The sequence below is a fragment of the Silene latifolia genome, chromosome 3 (assembly GCF_048544455.1).
Source record: "Silene latifolia isolate original U9 population chromosome 3, ASM4854445v1, whole genome shotgun sequence".
NCBI classification, from domain to species: Eukaryota; Viridiplantae; Streptophyta; class Magnoliopsida; order Caryophyllales; family Caryophyllaceae; genus Silene; species Silene latifolia.
This window is the reverse complement of record NC_133528.1, coordinates 130643798-130661731: the sequence shown is the minus strand read 5'-3', so window position 1 is coordinate 130661731 and position 17934 is coordinate 130643798. Positions and strand designations below refer to the sequence as shown.

General features: G+C 37.5%; 2 protein-coding genes across 2 annotated transcripts; both read right to left on the bottom strand.

The window, feature by feature from the left end:
* Nucleotides 1-11933: 11933 nt before the first annotated feature.
* LOC141646289 (uncharacterized) lies at nucleotides 11934-13913 on the bottom strand. Its single transcript, XM_074454237.1, has 2 exons — nucleotides 12930-13913; nucleotides 11934-12275 (listed from the first exon to the last, which is right to left on the bottom strand). Exons 1-2 carry the CDS (start codon nucleotides 13542-13544, stop codon nucleotides 12105-12107), a joined length of 786 nt encoding a protein of 261 aa, XP_074310338.1. The 5' UTR covers nucleotides 13545-13913; the 3' UTR covers nucleotides 11934-12104.
* LOC141646290 (uncharacterized) lies at nucleotides 13909-16890 on the bottom strand. Its single transcript, XM_074454238.1, has 3 exons — nucleotides 16654-16890; nucleotides 15925-16266; nucleotides 13909-14171 (listed from the first exon to the last, which is right to left on the bottom strand). The coding sequence occupies exons 1-3, from the start codon at nucleotides 16703-16705 to the stop codon at nucleotides 14020-14022; spliced, it is 546 nt and encodes a 181-aa protein (XP_074310339.1). The 5' UTR covers nucleotides 16706-16890; the 3' UTR covers nucleotides 13909-14019.
* Between the last annotated feature and the right edge of the window lie 1044 nt (nucleotides 16891-17934).

Genomic DNA, 17934 nt, shown 5'->3' with positions numbered 1-17934 from the left:
GGTTTGTGAAGGATTTCTCCAAGATAGCTAGACCGATGACAGCGTTGATGAGGAAAGAGAACAGGTTTCGTTGGGATGAGAGTTGTGAGAAGGCGTTCCAAACCTTAAAGGAGCGTTTGACCACAGCTCTCCCGTCTTGGCATTACCCGAAGGGAGCGAGAATTTCGAGGTCTATACAGATGCCTCGAAGAATGGGTTGGGATGTGTGTTGATGCAGAATGGTAAAGTGATCGCCTATGCTTCTAGGCAGTTGAAGCCTTATGAGGAGAACTACCCTACTCATGACCTGGAGTTGGGTGCAGTGGTGTTTGCTCTCAAGATTTGGAGGCACTACCTTTATGGAGCAATCTTTAAGGTATTTTCTGATCACAAGAGTCTCAAGTACATCTTCACGCAGAAGGAGTTGAACATGAGACAGAGGAGGTGGATGGAGCTGATTGGTGATTACGACATGGAAATCATCTACCATGAAGGAAAGGCCAACGTCGTTGCTGATGCTTTGAGTAGAAAGAGTGTACATTCCTTGTGTACAGCTCTATCTTTGATGAGGCTGAGGGATGAGGTAGCGAGCTTCGGGATTCATATGATGCAGAAAGGAGATGCTATGGGTGATATGACAGTACACATGGAGTTTTATGATGATATTCGAGGTAAACAGGCTTTGGACCCTAAGATAGTGGAGTGGAGAGCTGGAGTAGAGAAAGGGACAGTGTCCCGGTTTTCCATTCATACAGATGGTAGCTTGAGGTTTGATGGTAGGTGGTGTGTTCCTAATGACGAGGAGTTGAAAAAGACAATCATGACAGAAGCGCATTGCACACCATATTCAGTTCATCCGGGTGGAGACAAGCTTTACAAAGATTTGAAGAAAACGTTTTGGTGGCCTGGGATGAAGAAAGAGGCAGCTGAGTTTGTGTCCCGTTGTTTGACATGCCAGAGAGTTAAAGGGGAACAGAGAAGACCACAAGGTAAGATTCAGTCTTTGGAGGTGCCTGAGTGGAAGTGGGAATCCATTTCCATGGATTTCATTGTGGGTTTACCTAAGAGTCAACAAGGTAACAATATGATTTGGGTGATAGTGGATCGGTTGACCAAGTCAGCTCACTTTGTTCCAATGAAAGATACATGGACTAAGGCACAACTGGATATGGCCTATCGAAAGAACGTGCTTAAGTTACATGGAGTCCCTAAGGACATAGTGTCTGACAGAGATGCGAGGTTTATATCGAGGTTTTGGAAGGAGTTGCAGGAATCGTTGGGAACAGCTTTGAAGATGAGTACAGCATTTTATCCTGCGACAGATGGGCAGACTGAGAGAACAATCAAGACTCTTGAGGATATGTTGCGAGCTTGTGTGATGGATTTTGGTGGTAGCTGGGAGCAGAGGTTGGACTTAATAGAGTTTTTTTCTTACAACAACACTATCACACCAAAAGATTGGTATGGCACCGTTTGAGGCTTTGTATGGGAGGAGATGTAGGAGTCCGATCTGTTGGGACGATAGTCTTTGAGGCAGTGGTTTTAGGACCAGAGATGGTACAGAGATGGTGGAACAGTTAAGATGATCGAGAACGGATGAGAGCAAATCGGGATCGACGAAGAGTTATGCGAGATCTACATCGTCGGGACATAGAGTTTCAGGTTGGGGACAAGGTTCTTCTGAAAGTGTCTCCTATGCGTGGAGTCATGAGATTTGGGAAGAAAGGCAAGCTAAGTCAGAAGTTTATAGGGCCTTATGAGATCTTAGAGCGAGTTGGGGAAGTGGCTTATCGTTTGGCTTTACCGGCTGCTTTGGAGAGAGTGCATAATGTGTTTCATGTATCGCAGCTGCGGAAGTATGTGAGTGACCCGTCACATGTGTTGGAGGCAGAGAGCTTAGAGCTGGATGAGTCTTTATCATACCTTGAGATGCCTAAGCAGATCCTAGACCGAAAAGTTAGAAAGACCAGGAGTGGTGAGACAGTTTTGCTTAAGATCCTTTGGTCTAACCATGAGACTGAGGAAGCTACATGGGAGGCGGAGGATATCATGAAAGAGCGTTACCCTTTCCTTTTTGATCAGGTATGTATGGTTACGGGGACGTAACCTTGTTTCTTTTAGGGGGGTAGGAGATGATCGCGAGAGTTTTTAAGAGTTTTTACACCCCTTTTATATATGTTGTGTCGGTATGTTTGTCGGGATAAGTTGGGTTAGTAGCATGTTCTATGTTGTGTTTATTTTTGACCTTCGAGTCGGGAAGCTTATGGGAGTACCTTTGTTTGGTAGTGGTTTGAACTTCGGGGACGAAGTTCCTTTTAAGGAGGGAAGACTGTAATACTCCGTATTTATGGTCTTGGGGGTACTCTATCGAGTAGCCCTTACTCTGTCGAGTAAGGGTACGTTGCGAGAATAAAATAGTTTCGACTGTTGGGCACACTCGATCGAGTAGTCAGGGCACTCGATCGAGTAGGAGGGTACTCGATCGAGTACCTTGGGTACTCGATCGAGTGTCCGGTTTTACGGGGGAGTTTTCTCGGGTTTTGTTAATTACGCGATTAAGGTATTTAAACCAATTCGTCTTTGTTCTAAATCACTTTTTACAAAACCTAAAACCTGTTTAAGAGAGAGAGAGCAACTTGTCTTCTTCCTAATCGCGTTCTTGACAATTCCCGGAGTTCAGACGGTCGGTTTGCATCGTAGTTTGTGTCGTTGGATTCCTTGCGTCGAGGGTAAGCTTTTAATGTAATTTATATAATGTTTTGTTAAGATTAGTGAAACCCTAATTTAGGAATTGGGGGTTTTTATGAATAGTAATTGAATAGTAGTATCTATGTGTTGTATGGTAGGAGGAGAGTTCATAGAAGAGGCGTTTTGAGACAGCTGTAGATACCGTCTGCGTGTTGTGCTTTCCAGGTAGGATTTCCTACTCAGTATTAGTCCCATAATGGGATATTGGTTGATGTGTTGAGATTGATTGTTGATATAGTAATTGTATTGTGACGGTTGTGATTGCGATTGTGTTTGTGATTGTTGTCTGTGGTTCTTGAGGCGTGTCCTCGGCTGAGTGGGGTCACTTGCGGGAGTGATCTCACGCCCTAGTTTCGCCCTTCGTGGAACCCGCCACGAAAGGGGATGTGCACATTAATGGACAGGGTTATCGCTCGTACGATGAGCGGGGCTTAGGTGGGAACGGCTGCGGTCCCCCACTCGGCGGGCGGTCCAAAGTGGACGGTCGATTGAGATGATGGGAGTTGGTGGTGTTTGTGTGTGTGTGACGATTTGGTCTGTTTGTCTTATTGTGGTTATCTATTTTGATTGTGTGATTAGTACTTGACCGGTGTTGTTTTGTAAAACTGCGGTGATCCATTCGGGGATGGTGAGCGAGATATTGAACAGTATAGAGATGATACTTTTGGTATAGCTGGGACGGCCAACGACATGACGATAGAGTCTTCCGCTTTGTAGTTTAGCATTTATTTACATTTCAGATTGAGAAACAGTTAGTTTTGGAATAATGTATTATACTTTCGGTTTGGTTTCGAGGATTGTACTCATTCATTAAACTACTTATAATAAATGTTGTTTCTGTTTTGTCTATTTGATTATCATACCTCGGGCAACCGAGATGGTGATGTCTTCATACCTGAGTGGTCCTGGTAAGGCACTCGGAGTATGGGGGTGTTACAGTAAAATTGTGTACTTTTTAGTATGTTTTGTCCCACATTGGAAAATAAGTAGGTGTGGTGAATATACTACATATAAATAGTAGAATTGTCCCACATCGAAAGATTAGTATAAGGTAGTGTGATCCTATGATTATAAATAGGAGACATATTTGGAACTTATGTATCAACCCAAAAATTTTTGAGTCTCTTAAATATTGTTTTAAAGAGCTCTCTTAAGATTTTCTATTATTATCTCTACGATATGATATGAAAAATAAAGTGAAGATTGATGATAACTACTCGGGAAAGAGTTAAGAACATGAACAAGAGAAGCAAAAATCACTTAATATTGGTGTCACATAGGCAACCTATAATGAACAATATTACAACATACACAAAGTTAAAGCACAATACAAAACAATGAGTTTTTACTAATGGTTGTCTCCTAACACAAAGACAAAACTAAAGATTTTACTAATAGTTTGTCTCTGAATGCACTAATAGAGCGTTAATGTGTCGTTATATGTACGATATAGAGATCCCTATCTAAAGATCATCGATCGAGACTAAGTGGGTTTACCTTCAAAGAAAAATAATACGTATACAATAATGGTTTTTTTTAAGAAGAGACATTTACTTCTTGGTATGTTGTATCTTTCACATTGAAAAATAATGTAGGCATGACGAATATACTACGTCTAAATAATTAAATTATGTATCTCACATCGAAAGAATAGTATATAAAAGATATGTACTTTTTAGTAGGGTGAAATTTAAATAGGAGGCATCCTTGAAACTTAGGTATTAACACAAAAAATTTATATATAAAAGATATGTACATTTTAGTATGTTATATGTCCCAAATTGAAAAATAATGTAGGTGTGGTGAATATATTATGTATAAATAATAGAATTGTCTCATATATATACATTTTCTATATTATATTAAAGTGATGTTTATAATTTTGATATAAAAAATTTATATTTCATTTGACAAAAAAGTATCGTACGAAAATTATATAATTAGATGGTGACAAAAAAATGCTATCATTAGAGTGTAGATTCTATTGTATTTTCTCATTATTAAATCGAGTTGATGTCAAAGTAGGTGCGAAAAAAATGGTGTACTTAGTATGTTATTTGTCCTACATTGAAAAGTAATGTAAATGTGGTGAATATACTATGTATATATATTAGAATTGTCCCACATCGGAAGATTACCATAAGGCAGGGTGATCTTATGATTATAAATAGAAGTCATAGCCCAAAATATTTTGGGTCTGTTAAGTATTGTCTTGGAGAGCTCTTAAAAGTTTATATCATTATTTTTTACCTATAGATTTTATATGTCCCACATTGAAAAATAATGCAGGTGTGGTAAATATACTACGTTTAAATAATATAATTAGAATTGTATTAAAAAAAAGTTCTATTATTAGAGTATAGGTTCATATCATTTGCATATATTTTAATTATGATAAAAAAAATAGAAAACAAACGTATGAATATTAATAGATAATATAGTATTTGCTTATTATTAAATCGGGTTGGATGTCGAATTAGGTTCAAAAAATATGGTGTACTTTTAAATATGTTATTCGTCTCACATTGAAAAATAATGTAGGTGTGATAAATATATACTACGTATAAATAGTTGAATTGTCCCACATCAGAAGATTATCACAAGGTGAGGTGATCCCATGATTATAAATAAAATATGGAATTAAGAATTAGGTGATGAAGTGTTTGTGTAATAGATTACAAAATAAAAAGGAGTCACAAGTCATAGGAGTAATGACGAAAGTTGTCAAATGGTATTCTTGGAAAGAAAAAGGTGAACACAGGGTACCATTTGTAGAAACTTAAAATTAGGGGTACCATGTGTAATCTATCAAAGTTCAAGGTTACCATGAGAAATTTCCAATATTATAATGATATACTCCCTCCATTCAACTCTACTTTACAGGTTTCTCTTTTGTACACTATTCACAAGCGGACATTCAACTTCAGTTTTCTCTTGATACATAAGTTAAAATATATTCATGTGAGATCTTATTTGATTCGTCTTTAAGAGTACTTTAAAAATATCTAACTTTTATAATTTTTACAAATACGTAGTTAAAGATATTTACCGCGTAAAAGTCGCGTTGACAAACGTGATAAAGCAAACATGTAAAGTGGAGTTGAATGGAGGGAGTAGTTAATTAAATTTTCATTTAAAAGAGAGAGATATCTGTACCAATAAAACAATAAAGAGTATATTATTATTTAATTGTTATTTTATTGTCATGCCATCAAACTTAACATCCATTTAACAGACTTTACATTAGGGGGTACCATAAGCAAAAAAAATGGAACCTTAAGGGTACCATAGGCAGATTCTTAAAAGTAGGGGTAACATGGAAAATCTGACAAAATTAAGGGGTACCACGGACATTTTCGTATCTCAATTATGATAAAAAAAATGAAGAAAAACAACGTACAAATATTAATGGAGAGTACTTGATCATATTATTAAATTTAAATATAACTAATATATATAATGAGTAGCAATTGTCCGTATTCGGTATTCGGGATCTGGTTGGATGTCGAATTGATTGCAAAAAAGATGGTATAATTCTGAGTATGTTATTTATCCCACATTGAAAAACAATGGAGGTTTGATGAATATATACTACGTATAAATAGTAGAATTGTCCCACATCAGAAACATAATCCAAGTTTGGTGAATATATTACTTATAAATAGTAGATTGTCCCACATCGAAAGATTAGTATAAGGTGGGGTGATTATATGATTATAAATAAGAGTTAACTCACGTATATATTAATCTTTTTTTTTTTTTTTTTTTGAAAGAGATATTTTAATAATATGTAAACAAAATCATTAGACATAGAATGTAAACATTAAACTCTTATAACTTTTTTTTTTTCATTATAAATAAGCTAATTACCCCGTTGCAACGCACGGGCACTCAAACTAGTAATATATAGTTTTAGATGTATAAACATATAAATTGTGTTGGGATTGTTGAGAATCGAGCTTATTTTAACCGTGTTGTTATTGTATCGTTTCTGAACGGGACACTGACTGTAAAACATGTCATTTTAGGATATGGCTATTTCAGAAAGGGCTACTTCGTCAGGTAGAGGAATTAATTAGTAAAAATTGCCTACAAAGAGTCCTTACCTATTCACAAATCACAAGACTCTAACTCTACACACAAATTCTCATTGATGGCGGCCTATATCCGTCACAAGGTGTAGACGGGTCAAATAGTTGAGTATTTGGCTGAAATGGGCGGGTGGGGCAACTAGTGGGCTTATTATTATATTATGAAGACTCTCGTTATTTGTGCTCCTCACAATTATTCTATTGTACCAAACCCCACAGACACACCCAACCCATCACCCTTTTGAGAGACGTTAGTCACACTCAATCATCTTTTTAAAAAAAAAATCCTATGCAATCTTCTTCTTCCATGAACTTCTTCATTGTTGCATAATTTGTTGTAAAATTATGTAAATCTTCACCAAAAATATCAAAACAAGAAATTATTTTTCACTTAAATATATGGCAGAGGAAGAACTTTGCTTAGCTTTAGAGACGGTTTTATAAGATAATGTATGTGTTGTTGATAACGATGATAGTGTCGTTCCAGTCGTTACTGATGATGAATTTGTGATGATGATAATAAATAAAGGTTCGTTTTTTTCCCTTTTTATTATGGTTAATTTTTTTGTTGTGTTTCTCGTTGAAATTCATGGCATTATAGATCAATTTAGGTCATCTTTTGTTTTTGTGTTCTTCATTCTCTCGTCTTCTATATTTGGTTGTCTTCTACATAATATCCAAGCTATTTTTTATGTCGCTGATTTAGTGTTGTTGTTAAAAGATATCGGAGGATGATGAATATGAGACGATGATTATAATACTATTAAATTTATTATTACTGTATCTTCAAAATATGAGCCTTCCTTCGAAATTTTCATGAGCTTGGAAATCTTACAAACAAGAACTCTCTATATATTCATCCTGTTGTCTATAATTTTCTGTCAAATATGTTTCTCAATTTATGATACATTGTATGTTGTTTTGTTGTTTCAACAGAGTACTATTTTCGGATACCGTTCCACAATCACGTATTTAATGTTGTATTTCTGTTGCAGTCTACGACCTAGTCAGGGTCTCTTCTTGGAATCAAAGCTGCCAAATGGGAGCACATTTACGCTCTCTATATCAAACATTCACAACAGATTGGATTTAGTGTCAAGAAATCCACATCTCGTAGGGCTCAGACTAAAGAACGACCGTTCTTGCGAAGGGAATCACGGGAACAAGAGTAAAGCTGCCCTCAATGGTGGTGTTGAAATATTAAACAGCAACTTGAGGAATGTCTCAATTACTCGTTGTGAGTGCAAGGCTTGTGTTCGGACGCAAGTAAATGAGGAAGGATTATGGGAGGTACTGCAGCATGAGATTGAACATAATCATCCGTTAACCCCACCTGAGTGGCAGCATCACCATCGCTCCGAGCGTAAAATTTCAGAAGCCGAGGGCGAGTTAATAAAGGCAATGACTGATGGCCACGTGCCCCCTTCTGTGCAATTCAGAGTTGCTGCAGCTGCTGCTGGTGGTGATGAGTTTGTTGGCCACACAAAGCGAGATCATATTAACTATGTTAATAGACTACGGATGAAAAAAATCGAAGGAGGTGATGCAGCAACATTGATCAACATGTTAACAGTTAGGCAAGCGGAGGAGCCGGGTTTCTTTTTCCGTGTCCAATTTAATGAAGAAGGAAGATTAAGTAACATATTCTGGCGGGATGCGATGATGAGGGAGGACTATTTGTTGTACCGAGACGTTATCATATTTGACACTGCCTATCGTACGAATAGGTACAATCTTATTTGTGGCGCCTTTGTTGGTATCAACAATCATTGGTCGAATGTTATGTTTGGTTGTGCTTTCTGTCAAAACGAGAATCAAGAATCATTTGAATGGTTATTCAAAGTCTTCAATGAATCCATGGGCGATGAAATCCGACCAGTCTCTATCTTTACCGACCAAGACCAAGCAATAGCAAATGCCATCAAAGAGGTTTGACATTATCTCATTACAATCGACAACATAAAAATGTTAAACAGACCATGTCACCATATTTGTATATAAATGTTATCAAGTTCACCTTACATTCTTTTGTCTAAGCTATCAACATCTTTTCGCTCTAATTATCATGTCACCACCTGAGCTGATATATGTTCCTCCTGCTACTAATCTTAAAAGTGGTAACATTTATGATTGTTACTGACATTTTAACACATTTAACAGATGACACCATTGTCAGACTAATTAATCTTTTATAGTGCCTACATTTAGGTCTAAACTACCAACATTCGTATTTTTATATACATGTTGCATTATGAACTGATTTATGTTCCTCCTGCAATCAATATTAGAACTGGTGACATTTAGACCCCGTGACAGTAACATTGTAACACATTTATCAGTTGACACCATACTCATCTACAAATGTTATCAAAACAAAATAAATTTTATACTGTTTACATTTCTCTCTAAGCAGCCAACATTTCCTATTGTAATTACCATGTCACCATCTCAACCCTTATATGTGTCTCCTTTTAACAAACTACACCACGTTTGACATTTCATACAAATATTTTGTTTGTACATCTTACAATACTGTCTAAACTACCAACATTTGTTATAACTCATTAATATGTTGCCATATGACCTGATTTATGTTCCTCATTATATCAATCTAAAGAGTGCTTACATTCTAAGACTTTAACTCTAACATTGTACCAGGTTTATCAAATGTCACCTTCTTCAGTATAAATGTTGGTGTTATAAGATCTTCACACATAAAATAAATAATTTGAAAACTCATTACAATTTTGTCTAACCTATCAACATTTATATTTACAATGAACATGTTACCATTTTTGTCAATTTCTATAAACAGCCTAAACAGCCATATTTTTTGTGATCACATATAATAATGGTGACATGTCCACAGGTGTATCCCACATCAAGGCATAGGTTATGTCAATGGCATATTCAACAGAACGCCATATCTCACTTTGGGAAATTAAAGGGTGATCGGCCGTTTCAGAATTTATTCAACAAGTGTCTAAATGGTTGTTACAATGAGGTTGAATTTGAAGATTCTTGGCGGAAAATGCTGAAAGACTATGGATTAGAGGGCCATTCATGGTTTAAGAGATTATACAAACATCGTGTCAAATGGAGCACTGCATTGAACAATGAATACTTTTCAGCCGGTATATTATCGTCTCAGAGGAGCGAGAGCACAAACCATGCTATAGGTTTCCAAGCTTCAAAGACCACTTCAATCACTGCTTTTTTTGGGATATTTGAAACCACGGTGAAAAGATGGAGAAATGAGGAGGAGCGGAAAGAATTCAACGGTATAAGATCTACCCCAACCTCCGTGTACCCTCTTTCTGATCTCTTGCTCCATGCATCCCAAGTTTATACCGTTGAGCTCTTTCGCATCTTTGAGAGAGAATTTGCTCTTGCCATGGGAACTCAGGCCACTATCTTACCAGTTGATGATCCTCTGTTGGTGTACCGCGTCCAACCTGGTGTTTCTGAGGAAGGGCCACATCATGTTACATATGATTGCTCTAATCAGTTAATAGAATGTACTTGCCGAAAGCTTCAGGTTATGGGAATATTCTGCAGTACATTATCCGCGTCCTCCACATGCATTCAGTGGGCGAGATACCGTCCAGGTATATATTGCGCCGATGGACTAAATTTTCAAAAACAGCTGTGTGGGAGCGGCTCCTCCCAAGCGACATTCGAAGAAGCGCTGCTAACGACGCCATTAACTGGCGTCGTTCAATGTTGATAGCTACGAACCATCTTATCACTAAATGCCACAATGTGGCTGAGGCAAGAACTATTTTTGAGAAACTGTGTGTGAAAGCTAATGAAGAAGTGCAGTCGTTACTTTCCAAACTTAGTATGGAAGAAGAACTACGTAACGAAGATCCATCCAATGTGCAGCCGACTGGTCCCCCAACACTAGATCCAGTACGTTGTACGATAAAGGGTCGTAGTGCACGTAAAAAAAAGGAATTTGGGGCTAAAGAAGAGGGCTAAGAAAGCGACCGAAGAACGCAGTACCATGTACACCGTTGTTCCGCGCCTCATTTGAATTCCACGGTTCCAAATGAAATAGGTGAAACATTTTGGGAAGTTTTTGGCTGAAGGTGAAGTGTTTTGTTAGACCAGTTAATTTTGTGGGAATATTGTACTCATATAAGCTGTAACATATATAAAATCAGATTTATATATCTGCGTTCATACATGTTACCATTTTATGACGATACAAACTGGTCACATTTGTAGAACAAGGTGGTGACATTATTACTTTTACTCCCATGTCACCGTTTTTATTGTAATATATGTATTTTGACTTGAAGTTTAGTGTATGGCTGTTTATTTTGGATAATTTGCGACCTTCGACATGTGTGTTTCTGTTGAAAGCATGGGTTACCCTTATCACATTTGTAAAAGAAGGAGGTGACATTATTAGTTTTACTCAAATGTCACCATTTTTTGTTATAAACTTATTTTATTCGAGTTCCTTTGCCACCTTTCACTAGTGGCTTTTTGTTGATAAGTACGAGGGGAATTTACCTGTGGATGATAGCATTGTATAACAATTGATTATTAACATTTCGTTTCATACAAAAGTCAACATTGTCAGTTAACTGTTAACATGGGTACATTACTGATTATTTATGGTGACATGTATGGAATGTTAATACTTTACTACAACAATGTCACCATGTCTGTTCACACATGAGAACAACCGTGCTTTATAAGCTGCTGACATTTATGGTCAACATCAAAATGTTACCACTTTACTAGAACAATGTGACCATTTTTGTTCACAGATGTGACAATATTCGCCCAACATAAGGTTGTTACAATAGTAGGAGTGTAAGACAACCTCAAAATGTTACTACTGTACTGGTAATAGTAATACCAATTTAGTCTACACATCGGTAGATCATAAGTTGCTAACATAACGAGGACAATACACCAAATCATTTCACAGTACGACGGACCAAAAGTGGTGCCCCAAAATACATCATTATCAACAAGCTGCAAATATCAGCCCCTTCTTCACTTCCTCTTATTACCGGCTTGTGGACGACGGACTCGGCTCGTGGCACGGTGACATCGAAGTGCTACTACGAACAGACCTGCAGGCTTAGGGACTGGACGGTCTCTAGCACGAGTGTACCTGAGCCCGTACGAGCGGCTTGGTGCTTCCTTGCCAATGTCATCTATCCCCAAGTCAAACGATGGTGGGGGTACCACGTTTTCCAAAGCTTGGTCCACCTGATCGAGCATGGCAATGAAGTCAGCACAGAACACGGGATCGTTATCCAACTTTTACGTCAAAGACTCTGCTACTTCTCCCGTCTCTCCAACATCAGTTGTCTGCTGCTGCCGCGCCTGCTGAGACAGGGGAGGATCCGATGTCCAATCCGCTACCATTTCACGATGTAAGCGTGATACTAATTGTTGGTTCCTCTTTGACTGGTACCACTTCAGTACACGCTCCTACACATTCACCAATATCGATGTTGAGCATATTTAACTAATCAATACACTAATATGGGGATAAACACACATACATATAATGTCACATTTATGCAGAACTACTTTAAGAATGTAACCATCCTTAATCAAGATGTCACCATAATTAGTCAGAATGTCACAACTTTAATTTCTCAACAAACACCTACAAATCACTGTTATGCTGGTCACATCTCAACTGTCCATAAGAATGTAACCATCTTAAGTCAATATGTGACCATATAATGCTTGTTATAACCAACACAGAACATGCTGACAAATATCATACTACAAGAACCTGCATATCATAACCAACATTGCCACATTTTAACATTATACCATAATGTAACCATCTTATCTCAGAATGTCACCATTTTAATTTGTACACACACACACCACTTGCTGTCACAATTAATACTACATCACCTACATATCGCAGCTATGATGGTCACATGTTATCAGTCCACGAGAAATTGAGGTTGACAGTTTCAAATTTAAAGAGTTAATCAAAATGTATCTAACTTTAGCTCAAATGTCACCATATTCAGTTGTATACACATAACATGCTGATTAAGGGTTGTCCTCATATATCATAAAATATTAATTAATTTTCAAGGGAAGGGAATTGTTGGTATTTACGTCGATATATAGACGGCGGAGATCCTCGTCAGTAGGGAGGTCATCTGGCAGCGGTAAAGACACAGTCCTACATCCCTGGCCACGTGCAGCTGCACTGTTCTCTGCCGGACGAGCTTCGTCTTGCATGGTAGCTTCTACTTCAGGCACCACAGTTTCAATCGTCTGTCGATAGAATGACTTTTCCAGATAAAGGAAAACTGGGTATGTCTTCAGATCCCACACCCCTATACCAAATCCCCTATGAACTGTGTAAGCCTTGCATTCCTCCTTAACTCGCCTCTTGAGGTCGTCATAGGTCCAATGCTGTATCAATGGTATGGTACTTGGTGCAGGTAATCCCCTCCAAGTCAGTCGGTGAAAGTAGAGTAACTGAAAGAACATTAGGCATCCCCCAATGCTTTTCGAGTTGTTGCCCTTCCATGACCCCACTGAATAATCAAAACGATCCATAATGAAAGAGCACCAGTCCATCTTCGGGATTCCAGCCACATCCTCGACCGCGCCAATTAACCTCGTGTCAACTCGATTGTGAACGGTTGGGGCCAAGAACGATCCCATTGAGAACAACACAAACATTCTCTTAAAATCTGGTCCACCGCCTACTAATTGCAGCATCTCATCTCTAACCTTGTCCAACGGTATGTCTTTATTCGGCCAACGCACCAAATCGCTTTCTCCAAGACTGCACTAACTCTTTATCTTCTGTACCCACTGGTACATCCTCCCCCGCACACGGCAGCATGAAAACATCGTAGACATCATGTTTACAGATTGAGAAGTGCACAGACCTATTGAATAATATCAGCCTAGTATGCGTATCATACCGATCCAACAACCAATCTACCATTGTATGAATAAACTTTGACGCCTTCAACTCAAGAAGCCCTCCGAAGCCAATATCTTCAACGTCTTTTCTCTGAGCTGTTGATAAATGGGTCACGACATAATGTAGGGAAGCTGGTGACCCATGTCCCTCCACTCCTTTCAATTTCCTATATTTGAATACAATCAATTAGCGTTAAAGAATACAGTTAACATGGTTGCATGAACAAGATTATTCAAAGTAGTCTCAATCAAATGCTAACAGATTTTAAAGGATTGTAGACATACGTTCCTTCCTTTTTCGCTCGTTTTTTTTTTTCACAGCCACTTCGCCACCTGTTAACTTTCTCTTTGACCCTTGACCAACCTCCACCTCTTTCCCTTTGACCTTTTTCTCAACAGCAGCCACTTTGAGATCCCCTGCTTGCACCAAAAAAGGGCATATCACAAATCTATTACCATTCTAAGAATAACATTTTAACCATTTTAGAATGAATTTTATAATGCAAGATGGTCACATGTTAATACTAAACAATATGTCACAATGTTAAGCAAGATATGTCAGCATGTTAAGATTTATGGACACTCAGACAAAACTACATTTACTCCACAAAAATGGTCACATAATCAACAATTTTTAATATGTCACTATGTGTTATTATATATGTTGTGTTTTTAAGTTCATGTCACATCTTCACCCTACTATGTAACCATATTAAGATATTCATAAAACTCAACAGGTACGTACATTTTCAAACTATGATCGTCACATTTCAAACAACATCACATATGTCACTATGTGTATGTAAAGATGTCATGATGTTAAGCTCATGGCACAATATCTGAACATTTTTATGTCACCATGTTTACAAATTTAGTCTACATTACAGTGGTGACATTTCATAATGTGTACAAACCACAAGGATATGTTATCGTATTTTCTCAATTATGTACCTATGTTAGTATTTAAACATGTTCATCATAAAGTGGTCACATTTCAAACAACATCACATATGTAACTAAGTGTAAGAGAATATGTTAGGATGTTAAGCTCATGTCACAATATCTGAACACTGTTATGTCACCATGTTTAGATATTTATTTTACATTACAGTGGTGACATTTCATAATGTGTACAAACCGCAAGGATATGTTATGGTATTTACTCAATTATTTAATCAAGTTAAGACATGAACATGTTGATCATATGGTGGTCACATTTTAAACAACTTCACATATGTCACTATGTGTAAGAGAACATGTTAGAATGTTAAGCTCATGTCACAATATCTCTGAACACCGTTATGTCACCATGTTTAGATATTTATTTTACATTACAGTGGTGACATTTCATAATGTGTACAAACCACAAGGATATGTTATGGTATTTTCTCAATTATTTAATCAAGTTAAGACATGAACATGTTCATCATATGGTGGTCACATTTTAAACAACTTCACATATGTCACTATGTGTAAGAGAACATGTTAGGATGTTAAGCTCATGTCACAATATCTGAACACTGTTATGTCACCATGTTTAGATATTTATTTTACATTACAGTGGTGACATTTCATAATGTGTACAAACCACAAGGATATGTTATGGTATTTTCTCAATTATTTAATCAAGTTAAGACATGAACATGTTCGTCATATGGTGGTCACATTTTAAACAACTTCACATATGTCACTATGTGTAAGAGAACATGTTAGGATGTTAAGCTCATGTCACAATATCTGAACACTATTATGTCACCATGTTTAGATATTTATTTTACATTACAGTGGTGACATTTCATAATGTGTATAAGCCTACAAGTTTTTACTCAATTATGTAACCATCTGAAGATATAAACATGTTCATCATATGGTGGTCACATTTTAAACAACAATGATATTTACCCTACACTAAAATGGTCACATATCAGACTGTTTACAGATAACAAGGATATGTTATTGTATTTAATTTAAATAACCACAATAGATCTGGAACATCTACTGATCAAAGCAGTAACATGTCAAAAGTGACTAATATGTGACCCTGTTTTGCCATATTTGTAACCCTGTCAAATTTTGGTCAAAAAACATCCAAACACATATATCAGATCAAACACTGGACATTTATCAGACTAAATGGTCACATTTCTCAGACAAATCACTAACAGCTTACCATCTACCGTGCTTGTGTCATCATTGGTCATCTTCTTTGCACCCATAGCAGCTGCCATTTTGATAACTTTACTCAGCATATCTGCCAAGCCACCATCATCAGATTGCGACACCTGCTTCTCCTCCTCACCGTCGTCTTCCCTTTCATCGTCGCCACTGCCTTCCCCGTCATCACTGTCTTCCCCTTCTACCTCATCACTGCTTTCAGTTTCCTCCGAAATATCCTCTGATTCATCACTTTCTTCCCCTTCATCTCTTTCCACCGGCTCCCTAAATGAAACCCCAGATTTCACCTTTTCTTTTCCCTTCTGCATCGCCTGCTTCCCTTTACCTTTCTTCTCATCTACCAACAGAAACAAAATCAATAATCCAAATCACCAAAAAATTGTTATTAGTGATTTTGTCTACAAAAAACAAAATCACCAATACTACTCAATTCAAGCATGCATAATACAATCAATTTTATGCACCGAAACAACACTAACAACACCAAATTTGAGCTAACCTGACATTATTTCAACCTAAACAACAACAGATCTGACCTTTTTTGACCCAATTTAATTACATTAATGTCACCATTAACATGTTCAACATCTCCGTTTATCAAATATACTCATGCATGCATGCTTCAACAACAACATTTGACAATAAACACCATATCTTTCACCTAATGTTACCTGACACCGCATTTCACAACAAACAACATTGAACAAAAGCAATATCATCATACCTTCCATAGTTTTCTTCGGTGGTGTCCTCCTCGCCATTTGTTTCTTACCCATGGAATGCGAAAAATTTGTAGAGATCAAGCTGATGACGGATTTTGAGAAGCTAAAATGGCGATTCAAAAGAGAAAACAACAATTATTGGTGATTTGGTGTAGAGAGTGATAAGAGAGTGATTAAAAAAATAAAAGCTTATGTGAGAGTGTGATGAGAGAGAGTGGAGTTTGGGTTGTATAATTACACTAACACAAGACGAAATATGGGGAGCTCCCCCATTGTTTATTATTTTCTTTGTTTGCTTTCCCAACAATTTCTTCAATTGTTTATTATGTAGCCTGCCCCACTACTATCCATATCCATTAATATGGTATTAATTTGACCCGTCTACACCTTGTGACGGATATACTCCGTCACAAGAGAGACTAATTGAACTCTACAAGGGTGTATGCTGTTTATTCAGTTTTTTTGCTGCAAGTATGTGATTTTAAGTTATTACGGGTCGATTTCACAAATTTGGTCACTATTTCAGAGTCCAGTGAAGCTTGGATGGAGTCCCAATTAGGTCAATGCCGGTCATTTTCAAGTTGTGCAATTTTTTTTTTTTTTTTTTTTTTTTTTTTTGACAATCGGGTTAACAAGGTCTACATTTTGATAGCACGCTTAGCTAACCTATGAGCGGCTTTATTACAAATTCTAGGTACATAAGCAAAAGAAACGCAGTGAAAGTTTGCTGCTACTTCAGTGATATCTTCGACAGTATTCCTTATCCAATGTTTGAGTTGAGAGAACTTTAGGACTTGAGCAAGAACCTGTAAACAATCAGAGAAAATGGTAACATGAAGGATATTGCGAGAGAGCGCCCACTTCAAGGCCTCCCTAATTGCCAAAGCTTTCGCCTGCTCGGCATTTTCAGCACTTCCTTTGATACAGAATTCACACACAACCTCATTACCAACCATAATACACCCACCCAAACCAGTAACAAGTTCTTTAGACCACGCCGCATCTACATAAATATGAGACTGAGAGCAGTTCAGAGAACCCTGGATCAAAGGGAAGAGAACTCCATTCCTAAGGTTAATCAAATCTTCCTGCAAAGGTGTTTGGAAAGTCAAGGACCCCGATTTCCTATCCTCCGTAGAAAGAGACAAATTAAGAGAATCTTGGTATAGTAAGATAGCACCTATAGGGGAGCACTCGGACTTATCAAAGACCTTTCGCACCTTACCACCCGGATAGTCCGGATAGTACACAAAAAGAAAAGACAAGCCTCGTGTTTATTATCG

Bases quoted from the DNA above. Each gene is read 5' to 3' on its own strand.
- LOC141646290 (XM_074454238.1), bottom strand. From the start codon at position 16,705: ATGGGTAAGAAACAAATGGCGAGGAGGACACCACCGAAGAAAACTATG. The intron at 16,267-16,653 runs GTATGATGATAT...TTCTGTTGGTAG, and splicing joins ACCGAAGAAAACTATGGAAG to ATGAGAAGAAAGGTAAAGGG. The intron at 14,172-15,924 runs GTAAGCTGTTAG...TGGTGCAAGCAG, and splicing joins TGACACAAGCACGGTAGATG to GGGATCTCAAAGTGGCTGCT.
- LOC141646289 (XM_074454237.1), bottom strand. From the start codon at position 13,544: ATGCTGCAATTAGTAGGCGGTGGACCAGATTTTAAGAGAATGTTTGTG. The intron at 12,276-12,929 runs GTAAATACCAAC...GTGAATGTGTAG, and splicing joins TCCGCCGTCTATATATCGAC to GAGCGTGTACTGAAGTGGTA.